Below are 27,510 nucleotides of genomic sequence, written 5' to 3'. Positions count from 1 at the left end.
ATAATCTGATATATTGATCATGAAATCAGAATTTTCTTGTCTTGAATTATTGTATGTATGTTACTTGTTTAAGTTATCTAATATGTAAAAAATATAATAAAATAAAAAAGTGGGTCTGATCATAAACAACTGTTTGATCATAAACATACTGGATATCATGTTTTATCTCTTTACAATGTTTAAACGCACACGGCACATTCACCAATCAAACTCCCATGCTCAAACCATTACAAATAGAACATATTTGAACTCTTATAGAATTTATTAACAACACGCGGTTTTCCACCATTTAAACTGTAGTAATTATTTATTTTCAAAGAGTTCAAATCATGCAGTGTCACACTTGTTGAAGAAATGTTAGGTAGTGGGCCGCCATCTTGTGGTAAATATAAGAAGTGTGGAGCAAAGGAACACAATACATAAATACATAACATCTATTTAAACGTACAACCTTAAGTGTAGTTGCTGCCTTTTAAAATCTTTAGATGTTGGAAACGTCATATGAATGATCTTATACACTTCATAAATGTAATATTCTACTCACGTTGGCCATCTGAGCAACACATAAAGATGAGAGAGTGTGGCGTTGCCCTGTGGTGATAAGAGGAATTACGCCACTCGTCACTTCCTGGTTTCCAAGCGGAAACAGCGGAGTTTGTTTGGTTACTATGATGCCTCCACTGCAAAGATGGCGAATACGGGATAGAAATAATCTCTGGGAGTATCGTTGTGGAAAATCCCATCTCTCTTGTATATTTCCAGGGTTGTTTTGACAGCTGCAGTGTGTGGCACTATGGCGGGTGTTGATGATGAGGAGTGCACACTTGTAAGTCATGAAATACGGTCGCATAGCACTAATAATAATCATAATGCAGCTGAGCATGAACATGTTTTGTAGAAATACTTGTAGAAGGGATGCTGAAGAAATACCAATTAAAACAACATTCTCACTGAAGCATTTGTTTAATATATTTTGATTAGAAAAAAGAAAAAAAAGCCTGACATGATATAACGTTAATAGTCAGACAATTATATTTTTATTGGAACAGTTTATTGAGCCTTTAGTAAAAAAAAATAGCCTGTTAGAAAAGAAGAAACTGCGTCTGTTTCATATCATATTTCATGCATCAGTCTATTATGGCTCATATATATATTGATAGGTTTTACAATTATATTAAGAGGCTTTTACTTGTATAAATAAGCGTATTAAACTATCGATCAGACAACAGACGGCATGTAACGTTAGTAGTTTATATGCAACAGGTTTTTTTTTAGCAAAGTTTTGATCATGTCAATAAATTAGAGGCCTTAGAAAATCATGTATAAAATATAATACAGTATGCTTTATAATTAAGTTTTCAGTGTGCAGTAATGTAATATTTTAATAATTGATAGTTGATTTTTTATCTTTTATCTATATATGCTATGCTTTGTCGATTATATTAGGGTAATTAAAATGTAATGCATAGTAGGACTGAGCAAAAATCTGTTTTGTCATTGATTCAACTAATCAGCTTTGCACTAAAGTAAGCTGATATTTTCAGTTAACCCTGCTGAATTTATTGCCAATTTCAGGCCTTGATCTTATACTACTGCCAGGAAAAATACTCCAGTCATGTTGTAGATGTTTCCAGTGAAGCTCAACGGAAATTCAGTCATGATCCAATCTTCACATTCCTCCATGCTTATGGGCTGATCATGCAAGGTGAGGAAACCCCACCGTTTACTATCATCTTCAGTGATGGGGAAAGTTACTTTTAAAAGTATGCAATACAATATTGCTCTACTCCCTAAAAAAGTAGCTAATTGCGTTACTTAGTTACTTTTTTTATGGAAGTAATGCCTAGTGCATAACATTTTTTTTTTTTGGGCAAATGTAAAAGCCTAAAATAAAACTGATGCTGGTTGGTCATATTATAAGGGCAACATGGCAAATTTATTACGTCAAGATTACATTTATATTACACACTTTCATACCAGATAGCACATAATTATTAGCGATTGTGAAGTAATTACTGAAGTAATAAAGAATAAATATAAAAAAATATAAAATGAATAAAGATATTCAAAATAAGCACCTACTCAAAAGAGTATGTGATTTCGGACGCAGACTCTTACTTCAGAAAATTATGTTTAAAGTCATTATTTCTTATTCGTATGGTTGAATGATATAATCGATGGTCAGCAGCAAAGACATTGGTTAATAAAGTGAGATTAAATACATAAAGTATATTTGTGTTATTTAATATATTTAATTATTGCGGATTTGCGTAGTATTCTGAGTTTGGATTTCACTGTTTTTATTAATTTGGAGGAATACTGAATCTGTTTTTGTGCAAGTGTGATGAGTAAATGCATGTTTCACATTTAGTCTAGATCTATAATAAGCATCATGTTCACACACAAACGCCTCTGCACCTTTACTCCAGATTTCTCTCCACATGAGGTCAGGAGAGCTGTTATAAATAAGAAAACAAAGTAATTTGTGTTACTTATTTGAAAGGTATCTCAGATATTTTGTTGTAAATTTAAAAGGAATGCGTTACTTAACTAGTTACTTGGAAAAAGTAATCGGATGTAACCCCCAACATGTCTTTATTTGATGTCTTGAGAAACGTTCTAATATCATTTGCGTCTGTTTTCCTGTTATTGTATTGTTGCAGATCAAGTGTTGGATGCTATTCAGGAGCTGGAGCAACTGAAGGCGAGAGGAGACGTCTCTCTCTGTGTGCTCATGGCTATGGTTTATGCCCACAAGAAAAGACCAAACCCTGGTAGGTCTATTGCATCTTGTTTCTTTAAAAATCATTTGTGTTGCATGAGAAAATATTTGCATACTGGGTTGAAAAGACATGAGAATTAATAAATAATGACAAAAATTGCCTTGCCTGCAGACCGTGATGTTATCCAGGAGTTGGATGGAAGGGTGAAGGAGGAGAGGAAGACGGCGAGTCCTAAAGCTCTGTATTACGCTGGCATGCTACTGTGGCTTCTGGGCCGCAATGACAAAGCCAGAGAGTATGTGGACCGAATGATCAAGATCTCCAACGGCTCTAAAGAGGTGAACTTTTCGAATGTGTCTGCACTATAGATTTCTGCTGAGGGAGCTTTTCGTAATGGGAAAAGACTGATCAAGTTGCCAGTATCATAGTGGTCAGTGGCGTAAGTCTGATAGCAGGATGAAAAATATATGCAATAAGATGCATTTTGGAGGAAATTTGGCCCATGATGATTATAAAACACTAAATGATGGTTTAAGTAAAAAGTTAAAAAAACAAACATAAAAAAACCCCCACATATTTGTTACTTGAAATAAAATAAACGTTAACTGACATAAAATAAAATGTAAAAAAATTATTCAGCAATTTTATTTAGTTTAACTGTATTTACTAAAATAACTAAAACTGAAGTAAAACTTTATAAAAACTGTTCAGACATAAAAAATAAATAAAATAAAAAGCTGTTTATTTAATATTGGGATCATTGTGTTGTAGGGAATTGTTCTGAAAGGCTGGATTGATCTGCGATCGAATAAAGATGCCAAGAAGTCTGGGAAATACTTTGACGAGGCCCTGAAGGAGAAAAGTGAACTTTTTGCTCTGATGGGGAAGGTGACTCTATTTCTGATGACCATTTAATAATTTAGCATACAGAAATATACAGATTGATGTTCACTCATAAGATGTGTGCACATTTTTCACATTTTTACAAATTAAAGGTGATGTGTGTAGTAATTGTTTTTAAATGTTAAAATACATTTTATATACTATGTAGAATCAATTAAAAGTTAACATTCAGTGGCTGATGTCCAGAGAAATGTTAGAGTGAATCTCAGCATAATCTCTTCTCATTTTACCACAAAATAAAAATTGAAACTTAGAAATTATATGCATTATGAAAAATTAAGCCTGTTTTATGATTTGTTTTACATTGTGACTCTTTTCATGACAATAAAAAAAATGCTTGTGCATAAATTAAAGGCAGTGCAACAAATGCTATATTTTTTGGCAAAAAGTTTTGTTTTGTAATGTTCCAATTGTGTCTTTCTGTCAGGTACAATATTATGAATTTCGTCAGAATTATTCTGGTGCTTTAGAGACCATTAACCAGGTGATTGTGAGTTACCCGTCCTTTCTACCTGCCCTGGTCAAGAAGATGAAGCTGCTGTTGACTCTACAGGACTGGGAACAAACTGTTGATGCCGCTCAGAGGTAAGACTTTCATAACGTCGCAGATCTTCATCTTATTAGATGTTGTTGTTGTTGTTTTTTACGGTTCGGGTAATCTTCATGCTTTTTAAATACACTCCAAAAAGCTCTCAAAGACTTTCAGAGGTGAGCTGCATTCAAAAGCAAATGGAAATGAGATGAGATTCCAGGGATCTGTACAGAGAGACTGGATCATTGTTTCTCTTACCCTGTAGGATGAGAGCCAGTGAGCGACAGAATAAAAGGGTCTTTTAAGGCTGATCACTAAGAGCTGTACGAATGAACTCCACGGCGAGACCTCAAAGGGTTTGTGTGAAAACCAGTTCTCTCAAGTGGAGCTGGATTGTGTCAAGCGACTTTATGGTTTCGCTCTGAAATGGCTTATAAGAGTCATTATAGACAATTTATCTAAATGTTTAATGTAAGAAGTAAAATAATCAAGGCATGTTTTCCACACTGATTTCCACTCAATTAATGAAAGAATTGAAAGAATGATATTTAATAATTTTCATTTAAATGCATAAATATAGCAACACGTAGTAATAAACAGCTATACTTACCTACGTATATTTTTATTAAAACATTTTAATACATAAAAATCCCACACAAGAACTTCCACACCTATTGTTTTGAGTGACATAAACAAACTGATTTGCTTTTAAATGATTCATTGAAATTGACAGTTTGAACTGATTCACAGAAATAAAATGAAACAATTCTAACGGCAAAAATGGCTGTCAAAAGTTTTTTCCGTAACATGAAAACAATATAATTGATTTCTCCTGCAATAAAAACAGATGTCAGGCACATCAGTCTGAATAAAGCAGATGCTGTGTGTGAGTTACTAAAAAAGTTCCCTCAAATAAACATTCAAAGATGTTAAACAATGTGTGGCGTTCTTTTCAGAATAAAGTAATGATTATTATGGATATTCAAATGTATATCAAAATGTTCAGGAGAATGTGCTTTAAATAGACATGAATGCATGTCTCAGAATATCTGTTTTACACATAAACATACTTTAGTCTAATATTCCTGATTCTTTCATCTTCTCAATTTTCCAGGCTTCTCCAACGAGATAAAAATAACCTGGAGGCTCTGAGGATGCTGGCCCTGCACTCTCTCTGCAGGGAAGGAGACGTTGCAGAGGTATGCCATTACCGACACACGTGCGTTCACACAGATCAAATGCCAGGAGCCTCATTTATAGATAGTCTCAGTATGATTCACAAATATCTATTCAGTGGATTGCAAATAAAAAGAGAGCATTGCTTTGAATTTTGTTCCTTTCTAGTCATCATATTTCAATGTGGCTTAAGTCCTTCGTAAAGGACACACTGCTCAGAAGAGTCGCGGTCAAGCCGCTGCATTCTGGATCATTTATAGGGGGTTGTTTGCACATGTTGGAAATCCAGCCAGAAGGGCATTGCAGTAGTCCAGCCTAGAAATGACAAGCCTGGACGAGAAGTTGTGTTGCATGCTCAGTTAAGAAGAGCCTGATCTTTCTGATGTTGTACAGTGCAAACCTGCATGATCGTGCTGTAGTAGCGATGTGGTCTTTGAAGGTCAGCTGGTTCTTGGCCGAACTTGATGGGATTTTTGTTGGTGAACCAAGCTGGATGATAAAGTTGTGCTGTACTGACAGGGTTTCTGGGAAGACGAGAAACTCTGTAGGTGATGTTCTTTCATCTATGCCGAGATTTCCGCCAGGCAGTCTGAGATCCGTCCAGCTACCATGGGATCGTCTGGTTGAATTGAAAAGTAGAGCTGTGTGTCATCAGCATAACAATGGTAGGAGAAACCATGAGCCTGTATAATGGGTCCAAGTGATGTGGTGTGTATCAGTGATGCGCGGGTCAATGTATAAGCAACCCGCACCCGACCGACGTTTTCAACTAACCGCAACTAACCGCAACTCGGACCGCAAAAAAAAGAAAGAAAATAATATTGTACCCGACCCGCTTCCTGACCCGCATTTTTTAAAAGTAGTAAACGCTCATTGTAGCGTCAGCATGGAAACTGAGAGAAGGCCCACTTTTGGAAAAGTGTGAAAGCCCTTAGGAGCGCAAACTGTTCTTTTTCTGAATGCTGTATGATATTGCCCAGTGTTATGGAATAAAGGCGTGATTTATTTCGTTTCATTTTCTTAACAATTAAGATGCTGCATGTGTTTATCCAGTCTAATCGAAGTGTGCGTCTCTCCCCCGACTTTCCCAACAAAAATCCCGCCCCCTCTCAGAAAATAAATAAAACTGACATTACTGAGCTATATGCGTTTAAAAGTAGCCTATTAAAATGGTACAATGGCATTGCTCAGTTCAACGTGTTGGGAAATCGGACATTTTGTCCCACGTCAGCTTTTATTCAAAAGTTAATAACGCGCTCAACATTCAAAAGGTAAATAAGGATTTCCACTTGCATCTCTACCTGCAGACTGAGCTTGTGCGTCATCTTCGCGCCAGTTATTCAGCCAGTAAAGTGTAGGCCTATGTATTTCACAGAAAATTGTGTCTAGTACTATATAAATTACAAAGGTTTAATTGGCATCTTTATTTCAAACGACCCGACCGACCGCGACCCGAATATCATTAAAAATATTTTTGGATGACTTGTAATCACGGGTAACCGCAGGCACCTGCTCATTTTGGATCAACCCGCGCATCACTGGTGTGTATGGAGAAGAGGAGAGGTCCGAGAACTGATACCTGAGGTACCCCGGTGATCAGGTGACGTGTTTTTGATACCTCCCCTCTCCAGGCAAAAGTCATTTTCAAACCAGCAAAGTGGAGTTCCAGTGATGCCTGATGATTAACAGTGTCGAAAGCTGCAGATCTAGCAGAAAGACAACTGATGATTTGGAATCAGCTTTTGCAATCCATAAAACTTCCGTGACCGACAGCAAAGCAGCCTCGGTTGAGTAAAACCTGATTATATGAACCTGGTTATAGTCCAGCTGGTTCTGTGAAAGGAAAGATGATACCTGGTTGAAAACAACTTGTTCAAGTGTTTTTGCTGTGAATGGGAGGAGAGAGACAGGCCTTTATCTTTCTACTAGTGAAGTGTTTAATGTAGGTTTGTGCTTGAATGCGGTGGGAAAAATGAAAGAGAAAGATGAAAGCACAGATGGATACTTACTGAGGTATGATATAAATGAAGGTGATCACAAATGTGTGATTTTACAAATGCAGATTTAACATTTAATTTGTAAACGATAAATCAGTCAACATTTGTGAATGAACCATTTCATTTGTGAACCATATTTTGTGAATTTGATTATGCATTAGGAAATACATTATATACAATGCCATTCAAATGTTTTGGGTCAGTTAGATTTTAAAAAAAGAAGAATAAAGAAATTAATACTTTTATTCTACAAGAAGGCAATAAATAAAAAGTGACCGTAAAAACATAATACAAGTTATTTTACAAAAGTTCTCTGTTTCAAGTAAATGCTGTTCTTTTGAATTTTCTATTCATTAACAAATCCTAAAAACATGATGTTTCATGGATTTCACATGATATTTAGTAGCACAAATCAGCATATTAGAATGATTTCAGAAGGATCATGTGACTCTGAAGACTGGAGTAATGATGATGAAAATTCAGCTTTGCATCAAAGGAATAAATTACATATTTAAAATAGAAAAGAGTTATTTTAAAATATTGTAACAATATTTCACAGTAGTACTGATTTGACTGTATTTTTGATCAAGTAAATGTAGACTTTGTGGGTCGGTAAGATTCAAACATCTTGACTACCCAGTAGTGCATGTTTTTTTTTTATGATTCTCATTCATTTTCTTTCTCTTTCTACAGTCTGTAAACCAACTATCAAATCTGATCAGTAATCTGGACATTCAAGAACTGAACAACCCGGATCTCTTCTACAGGATGTCTTTAGCGTTCACTCGAGTGGTAATACTCAGACACTCAACTACACAAACAGATTAAAGTCATCACCACTTAAGATTAATTTTCACTTGAATGTTGGAATCCTTTGAATCACACACTTTTGCCACACGCTGTTATATATAAACTTCATATAAATGTGATTCACTCCTATACAGTATATGACATTAGAAGGACATCTAAGGAGAAAAGACATGCTGCAAGACATGAAACAATTCACAATGACCTTCTGGCATGTGTAGATGTAAAACAATAATTAGTGTACAAATAGTACATTGTAAAGTGCTATAAATGGCTTATTCATTCAATGGGAAATAACACACTTTTGTGGGACAAAGTTCCTGATGCTGCAGGTAGATGTAATATTGTGAATGTTTGATCACTCTGCAGTGTGGAAGAGCTGAGAAGATTCTTCAACACACTCACAGGATGGTGGAGCGGGCGTTTACACAGGCCTCGGGCGACTCTGAGCTGGCCACAGAGATGGGCTACCAACTGGTTCTGCTGGGAAGGGTGAAAGAAGCCATGAAATGGTACAAGACAGCAATGACTCTCGATGAGAGCAGCGTCCCTGCTTTGATGGGTGAGAGGAGTTTGAAAAATAAATTAATACTTATATAAACTATAAAATAAGTGCATGGGTCTCATTCAGAATTGTCATACTTTTTTTTTTTTTTTAATAAATGCACATCTGTGACTGCATATTCTATATTAATTTACAAAGTGGCAATTGTAGACAGCCTATTAAAGGAATACATTTTTATTCCGAATTTAAGTGTTGAGTTGTTGGAATATCTTTTATCATTGCTGTTGCCATCATGTCATAAAAGCAATGCCACTCAAGATCCTGCATTGTGCCTCAGAACATGCTTTGCACATGTAACTAAAGTGAGCGATTCAAATCAAACCAACTATTAAAGAATGTGTCAACTTCTAATAACTTAATCAGAGGATTATCTAAGATCAGTGTTAACTAAAACTTCTAAACACAGGGTTCCTATGCAGTTTAGAAAAGTATGTGATTTGTCAGTCATTTGGGAGTCATTTCCAGGTCTAGATAAGTATGGAAAAATATTTGTTTCCAGACTATTGACCCTATTCAGTTTTCTAAAATATAAAATTAAGAATTTCTAAAAAATCATTTTTCATAAAAGCAGAGTGTTTCCATGGCTAAAGTTTAGTGATCCTTTGGGCATTGTTAAACACAATTGAATAAATTCAAGGCACACATTTCCATTATGCAAGCTCTTTGTCTTTTACCATAAGCAAGTCTCTTTTGAACTTCACAGCAACAGATAAACGAGCAAATCTCAATCAGACTGTACTTTTTTTTTTGTACTTTCAACATCAAACCACAATTACAGTATCAAACCGATGTGAATATATGCAGGTTATAAAGCATTTTAGTTGTGTAAGCATGTCATCACTTCGAGAAAACCAATGAAAAAAACCTGAGAAAATAAGAATATTTTCAGATGACTGTACTATATAACAAATGTAATGCTGAAAATAATGCTGTTTGAACTATTTATATGTTAAATATGGTCTGAAAAGAGAGGTTTTGAAATTTGAGTCTGGAAAAGTATAAAAGACTGGAAAATGTGTAGGAACCTGAAACTATCAAGGATTGTTTTAGGTAATTGAAATACATTTGAAATAAAATAAATATAAATATGAGAACTGATTTCATTTAGTTTGAAGTGCTACAATTACTAAAACTGAAATAAAAATTTAAGCTAAATTGAAATATTCAAAAACTAATACAATTTACAAAAGCACGAAACAAAATTAAAATGAAATCTGAAAACATAAAAATAAAGCTAATTTAAAATATAAATAAATACTAGAATATAATATAAATAATACTAAAACATCTCTGTCTAGGATGCCTGACATTTAAACGTTTAAAATGGATTACCGTACTAGAAAGAGCATTAAAATAGCAGAAAAGAGCACAGTTTTTGGTTTGTTTGTGCAGGTATCATCAGGTGTCAGCTCATGGAGGGACACTTAGAGGATGCAGAACAGCAGCTGGAGTTCCTCACAGAGATCCAGCAGTCCATTGGCAAATCAGGGGTGAGAGAGTATTTAAATGACATACTATCTTACTTTAAAAATCAACATGAGCTCTCGAACAATGTTGCACAGACTCTTTCCAGAATTATCTTCACAGAATGAAGTAAGACTTTTTGTAGACTGTTTATCTTTTGACTCATATTCAACAGAGACCTGGTTTATTAATCCACTTATGCTGTGTTTACCCGTTAAAGTCTTCCAAAGTACGTAACAGGGCCTGTTTACACAAACCGAGGCCCTTGTCGGGCAGTTTAGCACACATTTACACAGATGCACATCTGCTTAGCAAAAAACAGTTGGCATGTTGTATTTGTAGAGGAACAGAATTTAGTAAAAACGAAACAAAAACCCTTAAAAAAAAATCTCTTTTATTTTGAGCTTTAACTGAGGAATTACCGTAAACCGCACAAGACATTAGTGAACTGATTATTTAGCACATGACATTAAAGCACATGATAAATAGATTTGTTGAGGTTTGTTTAACGTGTGTTTGTGTGTGTTAGGAGTTGCTGTTTCTGCGAGCGCTGTTGGCTGTGAAAAAGCGTCGGCCCCCAGATGAGGCGATCAACTTGTTAAACGACACAGTGGACACGCATTTCTCCGCCCTGCAGGGTCTGCCTCTCAGCGTCGAGTACTTTGAGAAGCTCAACCCCGACTTCCTGCTCGAGATCGCCAAGGAATACCTGGCACTGTCTCCCACCAAGGTCTTCCCTCCCATGCGCTGCCTAGCAAGCCATCAGAACACTCTAGTAGCTGTTCAGCAACCTTGCAAAGCAATACCAAACACCCTGAGATTTCTATTAATTGCCTGTCAACCCCATACGGAAATGTAATATATGACATATATGTCCCTATATCGCTAGTGACGCCGTCATATATGCTAAATATAAGACAATATATTGCTATCACATATATACATATCTCTACATATATGTTGATATAGGTTTTTAACATATAAATTTGCCATATTAAATGAGTATATTGACATATATTAATATGATGTATATGATTATTATTTTTATAATACTGTATGTTTTGACCATATATGTCACCGATATGTTTAATTTATATATGCCAAACTATTTACTATTTGACTATTTATTTCAAGTCTACAGATCAAGTCTACATATCCACATTTCATTTCAATTTCTATCTCATTTTCTAATCTTTTAAAAATAAAATGTATTATTTATTATTATTTTACCTCTTCTTGACCAGCTCATAAAAACAAAACAAATACTACACAAATTCTATTTGAAAACTGATAATTATATATGTGACATGTATATAAAAATACACTATTATACATACATAAAATATATGGGCTGGTTTTATGTCAATTGTTCCATTTTCTAGTAGGTTTTATATATGGGCATATATATATTTTTTTTATATGTGGATATATTTAATATATGTATATTTCATATGTGTACATATATTACATTTCCGTATGGGACCAATCAGAACACTCTAATAGCAACCACCCTAACCATGCCTAGCAACACCCTAGTGATCAGACAGAATAGCCTTGATTCGGAGTCTGTCATGATTCCTGTTGTAGTGTGTTGAGTGATGTTGTTCTCTCTGCAGCCTCCAGCTCCAGGTCAGCCTCCTTCACCTCAGCTGCAGCACTGCGCGTCTGTGCTGGACACAGTGGTGAAAGTAGTCCCTGGTCTGCTGCAGGCTGGCTTTCTAATGGCCAAAGTCCGATTTCAGTCAGGTGTGTGCATGTCTGATTGACATTTTCTGATAAGTCTGATTTTATTGGTTTCTTTTATTTTACAAGCTGAAATCAAACATCATGACATTGTTAGATTGATCTAATTGGGTGTATCTCTCAAGCTTTTCACTTCCAGGCAGATATTTTATTATCTTTGAGATACCGTTTTTTTTTCTTTCTTTTTTCTTCTGTTTTAAAATAATTTTGTTGTGTTTTTGTCATTTCTATTAGTTGTTTATGATTTTAAAATATGTGTATATATATTTTTATAATTGAAAAAAAAAATTTTTTTAGTACAAGTTAAACTAAATGGAAATAAGATATTTTGCTTTGGCAGCTAGCTAAAATAAATTAGGTTTAAGTTTTTTTCTTTTAATGTATATTTTATTTCACTTAACAATTTTTTTTAAATGTCATTTTGACATTATTATTTCATGACAAATAAGCAAAACATTTTCTTGAAAGTATAATTATCATGAAGAAAAAAACCCTCATATACACAAATTGCAAAGTGTTTTATCCATCATTTGTTTTACTTGGTGGTTAATTTTAATTGAATAATAACTGTTACTAGCCTGGGAAAACCCAGACCACTCTCAGTTGTAACTGAGTTAGGGTCTGGCAAAGCTCCATAGACAATTCATTTCCACAGGGGTGTCACCAACGGACGTCGGATAGATCTAAAACCAATCAGAGCGATGAATGACATGACGTATGCAGAGCGACGGAGAAACATCTCGAGACTCTCAGCAATTCTCTGTTTGTGTTAACGAAAATGACAATTTTAAATCGCTTGAAACAGACGCGATAGCTGATTCGAACGAGTGATGTTGTGATGTTCCACGGCGGCATCCATCTTTGTAATGTACAAAATCTGCGTCACCGTCTCTGCTCTGTCGTCATCGTGTAAAGCCCGCCCCAACGTTTCTGATTGGTGCCGCGATTTCACCGGATTGGAAATGGGTTTCAATGGGCTCTTTGCCAGACCCACTTGCAGAGCAAATCTAAATTTGCCAGAAGTGGTCTGGGTTTTCCCAGGCTAAACTGTTACAGTAATTTTGGGAAGTAAAAAAAAATCTAAATTGTAATTTTTTTACAAATAATTTTGCCATGCAAATAATAATGTTACAATGCAAAAATGGTCCTAAAAATCAGCTTAATAACTGTTCTTCATGCAAAATATGATTTTTTTTTTCCTTGTTTGGTCAATTCACCCAGTTATTCAAGCTTGTGCTCTTTCATAAGTTGTTAAGTAACCTTTTTTTATATAGAACTTTATACAATACATTTCAAAGCAGCTTCACATTAATAACAGGAAAATAAAATTCAGTGATGCAAACAGAACAGAATTAAATTCTGCTGTTAAGCAGCTCTAAAACAACAATAGTAAACAGTCGTTATTCAGTGTAAATCAGTTCAGTGTTGATTCATTTCGGTTCAGTAACTGTGTACAGTACATCAATTATGAAATGAGTGATGTGATCATCCAGCTAAGCTGAGTTGTCCTCCTGCAGGAGATATGGAGGCGGCCCACAGCAGTCTGCAGCATTGTCTGGATCAGAACCCGGCTCATGCTGATGCCCATCTCCTCATGGCTCAGATACATCTCATGCAGGGCAACTTCAAGCTCTCCTCCCAATCTCTGGAACTCTGCCTCAGCCACAACTTTGAGGTGACACCTCACCACTGCCAGCCATATCGGACTCTCTTAGTGCAGAGTCAACCCTGTTTAAATTTATCATTGGATTTAATGGGACTGAATATGTGGTCCTGTTTTTCTTAGATCCGCGAGCATCCTCTGTATCACCTGATAAAGGCTCAGGCTCAGAGGAAGATGGGGCAGCTTCAGGAGGCCATTCAGACGCTGCAGATGGCCATGAGTCTGTGCGCTGTGAAGAGAGCAGCTTCAGCCAAAAGACCGAGTAAGAGAGTTGAGCTCAACTCGGCCGACTGCGTATCTGTGTTCCTGGAACTAGCTGAGGCTCTGTGGCTCAATGGAGAACAGGTTAGTGGACAACTTTGCACCACTGCGACAATTTTCTATATATTCTAATAATTTGTTGAACTCATTGTTTCTGCCTAAAAATAATGCATTGTTTAAATTAATACATTATTAGCTAACTGTGTGATTTGTATATGCACATTTATGAAATGCATAACTTGGACACAGTCACGTCTTATAAAAGATCACTCTAAATTGTAATGTTGACGTGCATTTTCTGTAAAGCTGCTTTGAAACATTTTGTATTGTGGAAAGCGCTACACAAATAAATGTGAATAGAATTGAACTTTACATCTGATTACATTAAAAAAAAAAGTTTTTTAAATGATGTCTTTTGTACATCTGCTCATTATCATGCATGGTTGGTTAGTAAAAAATTATATTATTTTGCTAGTACCTTGTTTTGGGGATTAAAACAAATTTTGACTTCCAGCACGAGGCAGCTAAAGTGATGCAAGATGCCATTAATGAGTTTACGGGCACTCCAGAGGAGCTACGGGTCACTATAGCCAATGCAGACCTTGCGCTAATGCGAGGAGATACTGAACTGGCACTGAGCATGCTCAGAAACATCATGCCAGAGCAGCCGTACTATGTACAGGCCAAAGAAAAAATGGCAGACATCTACCTGAACCACAGGAAAGAGAAGCGGCTTTACGTGAGCTGCTATAGGTAACGCCTGAACGTTTGTCAAATGTTCTCCTCATATTCACTTGCATGTATTATAGCTTACAGAATATGTTTTACAGAATCATGTCAAGGTCACATTTTCCCCTAATATCTCTTGAACATAGCTATTCGGTAATTCATCAGAATAATAAATGTATTCTTAATATAGTATTTAATTGTATATATATACAATTAGATTTTGGGAGGTTATGAAAATATCTTCATGGTCTTAAAAATAGTCACTGGTATTTATCTTTAATATTTGATTTAGAGAACTGAACTTGCATTTTAATGCTCTGTATTCTATTTAGGTCTATATAGTGTCTAAAATGAGGCCTTCAGCTCTTGAATGTTATTCACATGTGTTGACAGTTTTGGGATACAGCTGTGCAAACACTCATATACATACACGCTGGTCTTATTACCGTTGCATTACGCATTAACGTTTCTGTCTCATCAGGGATTTGGTGGACAAATTGCCGAGCCCTCATACCTTCCTGTTACTCGGTGATGCCTACATAAACATTCAGGAGGTGGGAGAGATTCTTGTTGTTTATTCTTTTGTTTACATTTGTGTGTTAGTGAAGATCTTTGTTTAGAAGCTCAAATATGTTTTTTTTTTTTTTTTTAAAGATGTCTGCCTCTATCACCACACAAATATTTACTTCACAGTGTAAACAGTGAATCTTTTTCTAAAGAATGGAACCGTTGTTGAAATTCCAGATCTTTTTTTTTTGTTTTTTTTTAGGAACATTATGTTTTTTTTTTACACTTTTATGAACACATACTACATATGATGAACAGTGTAAAAAATACTAAATAACTTGTGATTTCTTTGCATACAATTTTTTAATTTGCATTATAGTAATGCGAATGGGATGAAAATGTATTTCATTATCATGAAAATATTTAAGCAAATTAATATAATGTAATTATTTTATATATTGAATACTGTTATAGTTATTTTAATGAGATTCACCAAAACATTCTGTCATGTCTGATGAGTTCTTCACTTTCATATAGGCTTACTTTTTTTTTGTCATTACATTGACATATGTGTCTGAAAATAATGTTTTCTGTTGACAGCCAGAGCTGGCGATTGAAGTATATGAACAGGCCTTAAAGAAAAACCCCAAAGATGGAGCTGTGGCCAGTAAGATTGGGAAAGCGCTCGTCAAGACCCACAACTATGTAAAGGTGAAGTGACGTTTTCAAAATGCTCATTTTGAGAGGAGTGTTTCTGTTTTAAATTACAAAAACAGCTTTTATTTGGAGGGGATTGTCAATAAGAGTAAAGCTAGCTTCTTTGATTATGGATTTTCACCATATATCTTTTCCCTTCCCAGGCAATGAACTATTACGAGGCTGCGCTGAAGAGCGGGCAGCAGAGTTTCCTGCGTTACGACCTGGCCGATCTGCTCATGAAGCTCCGCCAGTATGAACGCTGTGAAAAAATCCTGCAAGAGGCTCTCACACATGATCCTGGTGAGATATCTCAGAAATCAAGTTATTGTAAAATGGCAACATCTCAGTTCAGGTACCCTGGGAAAGAGATTCAATTTGTAGTGGCACCTAGTTTCTTCTTTTTCTTCTGTACCACTTTTTGAAGTCAGTCTAACTACAACCAGTATTTGAAACACGAGCAAACCAAACGGTCTTCTTTTTAAATGTTTACTTCCAAAACAAACACAAAATTATACATAGACAATGGTACACACGGTCAAAAAACTGTGTTGCTTCCATCGTCTCTAACTTCAAACTAAAACTAACTACATCCAATCGTGTACGCTATGACGTAGTGCTATCTGACTGGAAGCTCAAAATACTGAAATATTATCAGATCTAAACATTACTAAATCATGCATTACTAAACATTACTAAACCAATATTTTTCTTATACATTTTCTTTTACTGTTTTTAAACTAAATTATTATTTCAGATGAACTAGTCCTTATGTGGCTCTTACACATTTTTTTTATTAGCACATTAAACTCAGAATGACCAAAAAGTGCTGTTTTAGATTAAAGGAGATTTTAGCTGGTTTAGATTTGGCAGTCATCAAACACAGATATCTGATCAGGAATGAAATGTGTGTTCAAGCAATAAAAAGGAATATTGCATGTAAGTAAAATTTATTTATATAGCACTTTTCACAGATAAACATCACAAAGTGCTTCACAGTAAAATGTAATACAAGAACAATTTAAAAAACATTCCCCAAAATACAAACAACAAACACAACAAACAACCATAACAACCCCTCGACTAACCAAAAGCCTGCTTGAAGAGCAAAGTCTTCAGTTGTTTTTTAAAAGAATCAGCTGAGTTCGCACAACGTAAAACAAGAGGCAAAGCATTCCACAGCCTGGGAGCGACTGCCTGGAATGACTGGTCCCCTCTAGTTTTAAAATGATCTAAAGACCTGAGACTGCGGGTAGGAGTGTGAAGCTGTATCAGGTCAGTGATGTAGGTAGGGACTTGGCCTCTAAAGGTAAGAACCAGGATTTTAAAATGAATTCTATACTGGACTGGTAGCCAGTGAAGTGATGCTAAAACAGGTGTGATGTGGTCTCTTTTCTTAACGTGGGTTAAAAGCCTTGCAGCAGAGTTCTGAACTGCCTGGAGACGATGAAGCTCCTTCTTACTCAAATACGTAAAAAGACTGTTACAATAGTCCAACCGGGAGGAGATGAACGCATGAATAATCATCTCTAACTCGCCTTTAGTCACAGATGATCTTAATTTGGAAATGTTCCTCAGTTGAAAAAAGCAGTTTCTAACTAATTGTTTCGAATGAAGCTCCAAGGACATAGCTGACTCAAAGACAACACCTAAGCTCCTGAGGCTCGGTTGGACAGACGGGCCTAAGTCACCAATATATTGTTTTATCTTTGGGATTTTACGAGGCATGTCTGTTGGGTATTTGTACTTGGATATTTTACTGCATTTCTCAGGTTTGAGGGTGTGTATTCAACAACCTGTTACACAACTTACAAATGAAATTGGGATTGTCATAAAAAAAGTCCTTTGGGTGTGTCATGGGTGTGCACTTTTGATTGATGATCGGAAGGTGGTTCAGCTTAATATAATTTACAATTCAATTCTTGTGTAGTGCACAATGCAGTTGCTCCCTTTCATGTGCGATCAATGACGTCTTTCTGTCTTTGTTTTTCAGTGAATGAGCTGTTGTTGCTCACCGAAGACTGTCGTTATCTTGTGCTTCTCGCCAAGGTTCAGAGCAAAGTCAATAAAAATGACGAAGCGTTACTGTCCCTACAGAGAGTGAGTTGAATGTCTTTTCCTCTGAAACGGTGTTGTTATTATTAACTAAAACTATTACAAATCATGTTCGGTAATGTAAATAAAGCTGAAATCAAATATAAATATTAGATGAAACACCAAGAAATTATTCCTTTTAATAAATAAATAAGTTTAAGTTAAAGTACTAAAGTTACTAAAACTGAAATAAAAAATAAAGCTATATAGAAAATAGAATAGAAAAACTAAAACTAATAAAAATGATAAACGGACATCACAAAATCACTAAAAACTTAAAATATTAAAATAAAAGCTAATTCAAAATATTTTTAAATATGAAAATCACACTGCTCTGAAAGCTTTCAACAGCTCACCTTAAATGCACAAGACCAATAGACAATCAGAACACACATAGTTAAATTGACTATTTCATGTTTCACGTACAGTGTAACTCTGTCAAAAGGTCTTGGAAGGTGAGTAAATGATGACAGTATTTGAATTTCGAGGTGAAGTGTTTCAATAATTTGATGGCCAGAGCAATTGATTGAATTGTTCTGAAATTGTGCTTGGTGCTCAGGCGAGAGATGTGCAGGCGAAGGTTCTGAAGCGCGTTCAGCTGGAGCAGCCCGACTCGGTGCCCGCGCAGAAGCAGCTCGCCGCAGAGATCTGTGCTGAGATCGCCAAACACTGCAGCAGCCAGCGCGGCTACGAACGGGCCGTCAAGTTTTACAAAGAGGCGCTTGTGTACTGTGAAAGTGACAGCAAGGTCAGTGTGGTCCGGATCAGTGAGTCCAGTGTGTTCCTCTGCAGCTGTGTGTGTGTGTGTGTGTGTGTGTGTGTGTGTGTGTGTGTGTGTGTGTGTGTGTGTGTGTGTGTGTGTGTGTGTGTGTGTGTGTGTGTGTGTGTGTGTGTGTGTGTGTGTGTGTGTGTGTGTGTGTGTGTGTGTGTGTGTGTGTGTGTGTGTGTGTGTGTGTGTGTGTGTGTGTGTGTGTGTGTGTGTGTGTGTGTGTGTGTGTGGTGCATTTGAACACGGCACAGGCCTACATTTGCACTGCAAACCATCACCAATCAATCACCACATAGACCATGTTAAAAAGGCGGTCCTGGTATTTGCAACATATAATGTAGAAAACAAATGTATGTGTGTATATATATATATATAGCTATATTTATTATATATTATTAAATGGCTTTATATTTGTTTTATATATTATTGTTGGATAATCCAAGGAATTACAAATGAAAGGTGCTAATTCAGTTCAGTATATTATACACCAAAATTATGTTACAAATATAATTTTGTTTCTTTTACTGTTTTTTTATTTTATTTTTATATATTACGGGTAATTATTACATAATTTTTTTAAATTAAATGTACTTGAAAATAAATAATCTTTTAGATTTTTTTTTTCAAGTCTCACTTTAGCACAATTTATATTTGTCTACAAAACAATTTTTTTTCCAATTTTTCCATTTAAAAGGTTTTTGAGATCATGAGAAACATCAGTCAAATGTGGCTGGTAATGTGTAATTGGTAGCACACTTTTTTATGGTTAATGAATAAAGGACTGAGCAAGACTTCTTCCCAGAATGCCTCGAGGACATTTGCCTTGTGCTGTATATGATTTTGCAGTTTTTCTTTTTTTTAATATGCAAGTTAATAAATTATTATTTTTTAAATGCATGCATTACTGCATAAAAAACTTTTGAAACTTGAAACTTAGAATATAATGATTCTTTTCAAAAGCACGTTTTAGTATCCCTCTTGACCGGCTGTGTAAGTAAATGTGTGTGTTTGTGTGTTTAATCAGGTGATGCTGGAGTTGGCTCAGCTGTATCTCACCCTGGATGATGTCGAGGCCTGTCAACAGCAGTGCGGTGCCATTCTGAAGAACGATCCGGTCAACGAGTCCGCCACACTGGTCAGTTTCCCTAAGCAGATAGCCCTCTCTCATAACCTCACCACTGTGGACAGATGAATCCAGTAAGTGTGTAGCGTTCTGGAGGGAAAATTCTCATTCAGTTTCTCTATAGAGAAATTGATGTTTATATAAATAAACCTTTCAAGTCAGCCTCTAAAGATGCCACAAGACAAAACTTTCTTCAAAAAAAGTTCTGTTCATTTTTTATTTATTTTGCTCCCACAGCCCTTTACCATTTTCAAACTTTTTACAGTTTTGGTAGGCAGGCATTTGCTGATAGTGTCTTCTCCGTGTTGGTTGTTAGATGATGGCAGACCTCATGTTCCGGAAGCAGGACTATGAACAGGCTGTATTTCACTTCCAGCAGCTCTTGGAGAAGAAACCAGGTGTGTCATTCATCTCCTGAGTTTTCAAACGGTTACGCCGTTCTTGCAGCATCCCCTCAGCTTTCCTTCCATACACTCATAAGAACCGCAGAGGAAACCAGGAAGCTCTAATGAACTCGTCTGATCTCTTCCCCCAGACAACTACACAACGCTGTCTCGCCTCATTGATCTGCTGCGCAGAGCCGGCAAACTGGAGGAGGTTCCAAGATTCCTCGAGATGGCAGAGAAACACTCATCGAGGGCCAAGTTTGAGCCTGGATACAACTACTGCAAAGGGCTCTACCTTTGGTAAGATTGTCAAATAAGAAAATAGAGGGGTAACACTTTATGATGATTGTAATACAAAATTGGGGTTCACAAACGGGTGCATGAGTTGATGAAAAGCTAATAAATGAAAACATAAAATTAAAATAAATAAGTAAATAAAATAAAACTTTTTTTTTCTTTTTTCTTTTTTTTGTTCTGCACGAATATCCCATGGATACAGTACAAGAAGGGGAATGAAACCCAGTTGGGTTTATACAGAGTTCCACTCCACTTACATGAATAAACAAAAAAAAGGCAACGCAGACCTTTTTCAGATAAGTTGAATAATAAAAAGAGGGGAAAAACATATTTTCAGAAGCATGATTATCCTAATGGAAGTAACTTAAAGTTACAGATGTTAAAGGGTAATGGTAAAGGAGGATCAAAAGTAAAGAGCAGCTTGTTTTCCTGCAAGTTATGTGACCATTAAATTACATCAGAGAACCATGAACATGTGAACGTGCTGTTAAATTATTGAAATATTAACGTAAAATCTCAATATTTTGGCAAAGGGGACAGTGTTATATACTGTTCAAAAGTCTGGGGTCAGTTGGGGTCATGTTTTTTTATTTTTTAAGAAATTAGTACTTTTATTCAGAAAATATGATTTTAACCCTAATGCTGTGTTGAACCCTGTAACAAAATAGTTCAAAAATTATCCCGAAATCTTTTGGAAGTAGTAATACCATGTGAGCAAGGTCAGTACGTTTTAGTTCAATGCAATAACATTAACTAACATTTTGAGGAAAAAGAAAATCCTCTCCGGGTCAAAATGACCCGAACACAACAAAAGGGTTAAATTAATAAAAAAATTGACGTTTATTGTTAATGTTACAAAAGATTATATTTCAAATAAATGCTATTCTTTTGAATGTTCTATTCATCAAAGAATCCTTAATAAATGTATCCGGTTTCCACAAAAATGTGAAGCAGCATAACTGTTTGATAATATTAATAAAAGGGCTGTCAAAAGATTAATCGCGATTAATCGCATCCAAAATAAAAGTTTGTGTTTACATAATATATGTGTGTGTACTGTGTATAATTATTCATATATATAAAAACACACACAATCATGTATACATTTAAGAAAAATTGGTTATATTTATTTATAAAATATTTATATATCATATAAATTATATAAATGTATACAGTATATAAATGCAAATATTTCTCAAATATCTACATGAATGTGTGTGTATTTATACATAATAATTATACACAGTACACACACATATATTATGCAAACACAAACTTTTATTTTGGATGTGATTAATCACGATTAATCTTTTGACAGCCCTAATTAATAAATGTTTCTTGAGCAGCAAATCAGTATATTAGAATGATTTCTGAAGGATCTTTTGACTGAAGACTGGAGTAATGATGCTGAAAATTCAACTTTACATCACATTACATTTTAAAATGTAACAAAACAACCTTAGCTTTTGGTTGCTTAATTGAATACAATAAGCATTATGTTATTTTTATCCACTAGTGTTCATCAAGCAAATAGAGAGAATCTCATAAAAACATATCCAGGTCACATTTCACTCTAAAGTAGGGGTGAATTCAGGTAGATTGGGACAGTTTTACCCAGTCATCTCAATGGCAAAAAGTGTCCCAATCAACCTGAATTGACCCTTCTTTTTTTCCCCAAATTTGATATGAACATGAATATGGATCTTCTGCTTCTCAAAGGTACACCGGTGAACCGAACGATGGGTTGCGTCACTTTAACAAAGCCCGGAAGGACAACGACTGGGGCCAGAATGCAGTGTACAACATGATTGAGATCTGCCTCAACCCTGACAACGAGACCATTGGAGGAGAGGTGTTCGAGAACCTGGACGGAGACATGGGGTGGGTCCAACATTTATTGAGCCATGTGACAACTGCATTTCAATATAAAGGTTGTCTGAATTGGTATGATTTTAATTTGAATTAATACTTAGTTCACAATAAAGTCAACTTTAAAAGCAAAGTTTTTATATACACACTCTTTAGCTTGTGAAAGTGGGCTCAGATCTCGCTTGGGTCCATTTCAGTTATGACTGGATCTCAGTCCAAATAAACTCGTAGATTAAAAAAAATCAACCCGGGGCAACAGCGTGACAGTGGTCCAATTACGTGGGAAACTGTGGACTTGAAAACACCCTGTTAATCACAAGTTATCCGTGCTAAATACAGGTAAATGGGGCCCGTCAAACTACATTTTTAGGCAGCAGTGTTTACCCAGTTTAAAAAAGCAGTTTTTATTTATATATTTATTAATAATTTATATTTTCTGTTTTAATTTTAAAGTTTTAGTAGTTGTGTTTTTATTTATTATTGTTTAACATTTTTTGAAATATGCCAATATAATTTTGACCTCATTGCATTTGTATTGAAACAAAGCACTAGTCTAGTCTCGACATCAGGGAAAGACTACCTACTTAACTGTCAATCATCCATTGCACTAAAACAAGGGTTCAAAGCTTTGCCAATGATATAGAAAAGAAAATGAACACTGATCTCAAATTTGGAATTGTTCATTGTCACGTTTAACATCACTAGTTTTTCTTTATTTGGCAACATGCAGTTACACAGATCAGTGTATTTGGTTTTTAACACGCTTTGTATTGTTACAGTGTCTGTAGTATATGTACACCAGGGAACAATACAAGTCTGCACCATTATGACTAAAAGTTTGCTAAGAAGTATTTCCTACTCAAGCAAGGCACTATTTGACTCTGGTCAAGCCTATCCAATGACCAGTGCATTATGGGTTTTCCTACTTATTTTGCAAATGGGAATATTGCCATTTATGTAGTGGCAATATCAGTGCTACATGATTGCCAGTCATGTAGGACTGATTTTTTTAAATTTATTTTTTATGTAGCATAGGCAGCCAGGTTTTATTGAAAGCCTACTTTCCCAGCCAGTGGTGAATTACCCGTTTAAAACGGCTGCTTAAATAAAATAACAATCACTATTCCACTCGAAACGTCCACAAGTGTCACAGGAGATGCATTTGAGATGTGAAATCTCAAATTATTTTCAAATCTCACTGATGATCAGTTCACCTGAGACGGATCTCAATACCAGGTGCCTCAGACCATCTCCACTTCACCAATATATCTTTTATTCTGCACAAGCTGTTATTGAGTTTTATTCAGTCTTACTAATGATGCATTTGACTTGTTTGGAGTTCAGGAACTCTACAGAGAAGCAGGAGTCCGAGCAGCTGGCCGTGAGAACAGCGGAGAAGCTCTTAAAGGAGCTGAAGCCACAAACCCCAGCGGGACACGTACAGCTGCGCATCCTGGAGAACTACTGCTATCTGGCCACCAAGCAGAAGGCCAACGTGGAGAGAGCTCTCAACGTCTTCATCGAGACCGCAAACAGTGAGGTGTGTGGGCATCACATGACGGATGGTGAATACACACACCCAGACAAGCACTGCACTCTTGTGTATGCATGAATCGCACCTTCACGGCAAACTTACACTAAGTGGTTTGTACAATGTGCTTGAAGTACTTGAGTTTTACTTTTCAGAATATAAGTCCTGGAAAACCCTTGAAATCAGCCATATTTAAGAAAAGGTACTTGAAAAGTGCTTGAATTATTGAAAGATAGGAAAATTTGTGTTTAATTTTATTGATAAAACAATCTTTTCACACAAAATGAATGCTGTAGCCCGTCTAATACAGATATAGAGTGTGATATTGCTCATATAAATATCCAAGTATATGTTAGAGCTTTCATTCTTCAGGTCAGTCATATGTTCATGGAAATAAATCAGTTTGAATAAGGAAAGCGATATCTTTGTCATAGTATTAAAGTTTCCACAGTCATTGCATGTGCTACACTTTATTATTTGTACCATTTTGTATTATTAGATTATTTTTATTTACCTTGTTTATAAAGATATTGTTTGATAAGTGAGATGTCAGTCCTTGAAAACCAAGAAAGTAGAGCTTGAAAGTCCAGGAATTTCATTTTACAGTATCTGTACGAACTGTCTAATGTTCAGAACTTATATTTAGCAAGGAAGCATTAATTGACCAAAAGTCACAGTAAAGATAACATGTCTATTTCAAATACAGCAAATACTGTTCTTTTGAACTTTCTACTTGTTTTTTTCAGTGCAAAAACATGTTGACGCCCCTAAGAAATGTTTATAGCCACAGATATGAGGTTTCGCAGCTTCATTTACTCAACTACCCCTGGAAATGTGTGTGTTCTGTGCAGAAAGATCACGTTCCTGCGCTGCTGGCCATGGCCACTGCCTACATGATCCTGAAGCAAACCCCTCGAGCCCGAAATCAGCTCAAACGCATTGCCAAGATGAACTGGAACATCATTGATGCGGATGAGTTTGAAAAGAGCTGGCTACTCCTCGCCGACATCTACATCCAGTCGGGAAAATATGACATGGCTGGAGAGCTATTGAAGAGGTGCCTACGCCACAACAAGGTGTCGGATTTGTTTTGTTTTTTAATCACAGTCATGGTATATATATATATATATATATATATATATATATATATATATATATATATATACATACATGTTTTGTTGGAAATTCAACTGCAAAAAAAATATGTTCTTCCTCAGTATTTTTATCTTGTCTACTAGTATAAATATCTAAACATTCTTAAATCAAGATAAAAAAAATGTAGATGCTACATGACGTAAGATATTAAGTGTTATTTTCTGAAAAATAATCTAAATTAGGTGGGTTTTTGCTAGGGCTGTGAAACGATTAATCGCATCCAAAATAAAAGTTTGTGTTTACATAATAAATGTGTGTGTGCAATTATTTTGTATATATAAATACACACATGTGCATGTGTATATTTAAGAAAAATTTGTTATTTATATATAAAATATTTATATATAATATAAATTATATATATAATTCTATATACTGTATATACATGCATTTATTTATTAAACATATACAAGCATATGTGTGTATTATATACAAAATAATTATACACAGTACAGACACATTTATTATGTAAACACAAAGTTTTATTTTGGACGCACAGCCCTAGTTTTTGCTCAAAACAAGAAAAAAAATAAGCTTGTTTTGCTTTGAATTCGTGACATGAACATGAACTCATTTAATTTTGATACATTTTCAGTGTGTATTTTTAACTTGATGGCCAAAAAACAAAAGTGTGCTGAACCTCTAGAACATCACAACAACTTGCAGGGAAACTCTTCATTTAACATAACGGAATATGCAAAATAATTAATAACACTGATGCCAATAACTGTTATATCCTGTTTTACAATAGTCCTGCTGCAAGGCGTATGAGTACATGGGTTACATTATGGAGAAGGAGCAGTCCTTCAGAGATGCTGCCATGAATTATGAATTGGCCTGGAAGTACAGCAATCAAACCAACCCAACTATCGGTAAGATTAAAGCACCTCCCGCGTGTGTGTGTGTGTGTGTGTGTGTGTGTACATCCCTTATTGACATCAGCCTCCTGTTTGTTTAACAGGCTACAAGCTTGCGTTCAATTACCTGAAGGCCAAAAGACACGTGGATGCTATAGATGTGTGTCATAAAGTGAGTATGCAATTTGAATCTTGAAATATTGTGAATAACAAAGCATTTTCATTTGGTTCATGCATGGTTCTTAACCTTTTTATTAAAATGTCTATGGAGAAAATGACAAAAACCAAGGCTGCTGCAAAAGTGGACAGTCACTGTTGTGGCTAAATATGCAAATATGATAAAGCCTTTTTGCAAATATGATAAAGCCTTTTTGCATCTTCTTTCTTTCTTGTGTTTGTCTGGACGTCTCACACCCTCAGGTTTTGGACGCACATCCCAACTATCCACGGATCAGAAAGGACATCTTGGACAAAGCAAGAGTGGCTTTAAGATCATGACAGATTGAGCGGTGTGCTGTTGCTCAATCCTGATTTCATCTATCATTTCATATACATGCACTTTATAAGAAATGTTTTGATATGACTACATCCAGTGTTAATTGAGAATTAAAACAAGCATTGATAATGATCCAATGTTTTCCATTATGTACACAGAAATAAATAAACATTTCAAAACACTAATGTCAGGCTACAGCTGCCACTTTCTGTTTTGCCAAAATGTGCAGCTACACCAGAGCAGTGCACAGAGTACTGTATCCCACAATGCAATGTGCTTGACCTTGCATTTCCAATGTGTCTCTTTTTGACTCTTTATTTGATCAGACTGGCAAATGTTACAATACTTTTGCCTAAAATTGAATAACAAATGCAACTGTTTTTATTTCCAAGATGATAATTCTCATGCCACAATGAGGTCATGTGACAACAATGTAGCATACTACTGTTTGCAAGTGTTTTAAATGGAATACTAGCATACTGCTTACCTCACACTGCACAGTATGCTGCATAATGTCTACTCATGTTTTAAAACCGTATGCAATATGCAATGATAAACACTTAAAACCGTTTTAAATAAAGTGACGATGTATGGCTTTGTATTGGGCAGATCAAATGCACAAATGAGTCAGTAATTCTCTTCTGGAAATGAAAAGTGACAAAATGTGACATTAGAAAGTGTATAAAAAACACTGTTTTAAAAAAAGGAAGTATCCAACAGTGACAGGTGAAGTTACAGAGTGAGTCCGCTTCTCTTGCCTCCTCTGAGACCATTGAGTTTAAACAGACCCCCTAAAGCGTGCGCTGGGTTTAGTGGGGGGTGATTGAGAATGAATGGGGGAAAGTCACATGAGAGGAGGCATGGATATGATTGGTTTGTGCAATAAATCCGGACTCTTTATTTCGGTGGCTTCTCGAATTGGTCTGGATGAACAAGTGATTGTGTAATTGGGAAGACTAATAAGTAAACAGCTCAGCCAGTAAGATATCACTGCTTTATGTCACATCATAGCATGCTTTATGTTTCTTATCAAAATCAAACGTGAAATAGCCTGAAAACATGAAGAATGTGGGTTTTATTAAGTGAGCAATCAGCTTGGTACATCTTGTCTGTGACAGTGTTTACCGAGCTTATGAAAAAAAGTTGACTATTAAAAAACAACTGAAC

The 27,510-nt window shown here is 35.6% G+C and overlaps 1 protein-coding gene across 2 annotated transcripts; it reads left to right on the top strand.

Annotated features, from left to right (window-relative positions):
* Positions 1 to 593: 593 nt before the first annotated feature.
* Positions 594 to 26,961, top strand: ttc21b (tetratricopeptide repeat domain 21B). 2 transcript variants are annotated; one of them, XR_013798383.1, is made up of 29 exons: positions 594 to 826; positions 1,576 to 1,705; positions 2,664 to 2,774; positions 2,895 to 3,061; positions 3,495 to 3,611; positions 4,054 to 4,211; positions 5,273 to 5,357; positions 8,025 to 8,123; positions 8,508 to 8,700; positions 10,096 to 10,193; positions 10,697 to 10,897; positions 11,784 to 11,913; positions 13,428 to 13,585; positions 13,697 to 13,918; positions 14,349 to 14,587; positions 15,045 to 15,117; positions 15,671 to 15,781; positions 15,931 to 16,069; positions 17,760 to 17,866; positions 18,420 to 18,608; positions 19,654 to 19,764; positions 20,069 to 20,150; positions 20,288 to 20,438; positions 22,155 to 22,316; positions 23,649 to 23,844; positions 24,687 to 24,892; positions 25,742 to 25,862; positions 25,952 to 26,019; positions 26,268 to 26,526. XR_013798383.1 is itself a non-coding variant. In XM_079619138.1 (29 exons), exons 1-29 carry the CDS (start codon positions 794 to 796, stop codon positions 26,343 to 26,345), a joined length of 3,954 nt encoding a protein of 1,317 aa, XP_079475264.1. In that variant the 5' UTR covers positions 594 to 793; the 3' UTR covers positions 26,346 to 26,961. The 2 variants fall into 2 exon arrangements, 1 of the variants encoding a protein (XP_079475264.1); XM_079619138.1 differs by having other exon boundaries at positions 24,687 to 24,911; positions 26,268 to 26,961.
* The last annotated feature ends 549 nt before the right edge of the window (positions 26,962 to 27,510 follow it).

This window comes from Phoxinus phoxinus, assembly GCF_949152265.1.
Source record: "Phoxinus phoxinus genome assembly, chromosome: 7".
In the NCBI taxonomy this organism is placed as follows: Eukaryota; Metazoa; Chordata; class Actinopteri; order Cypriniformes; family Leuciscidae; genus Phoxinus; species Phoxinus phoxinus.
This window is presented reverse-complemented; position numbering and strand designations above follow the sequence as displayed.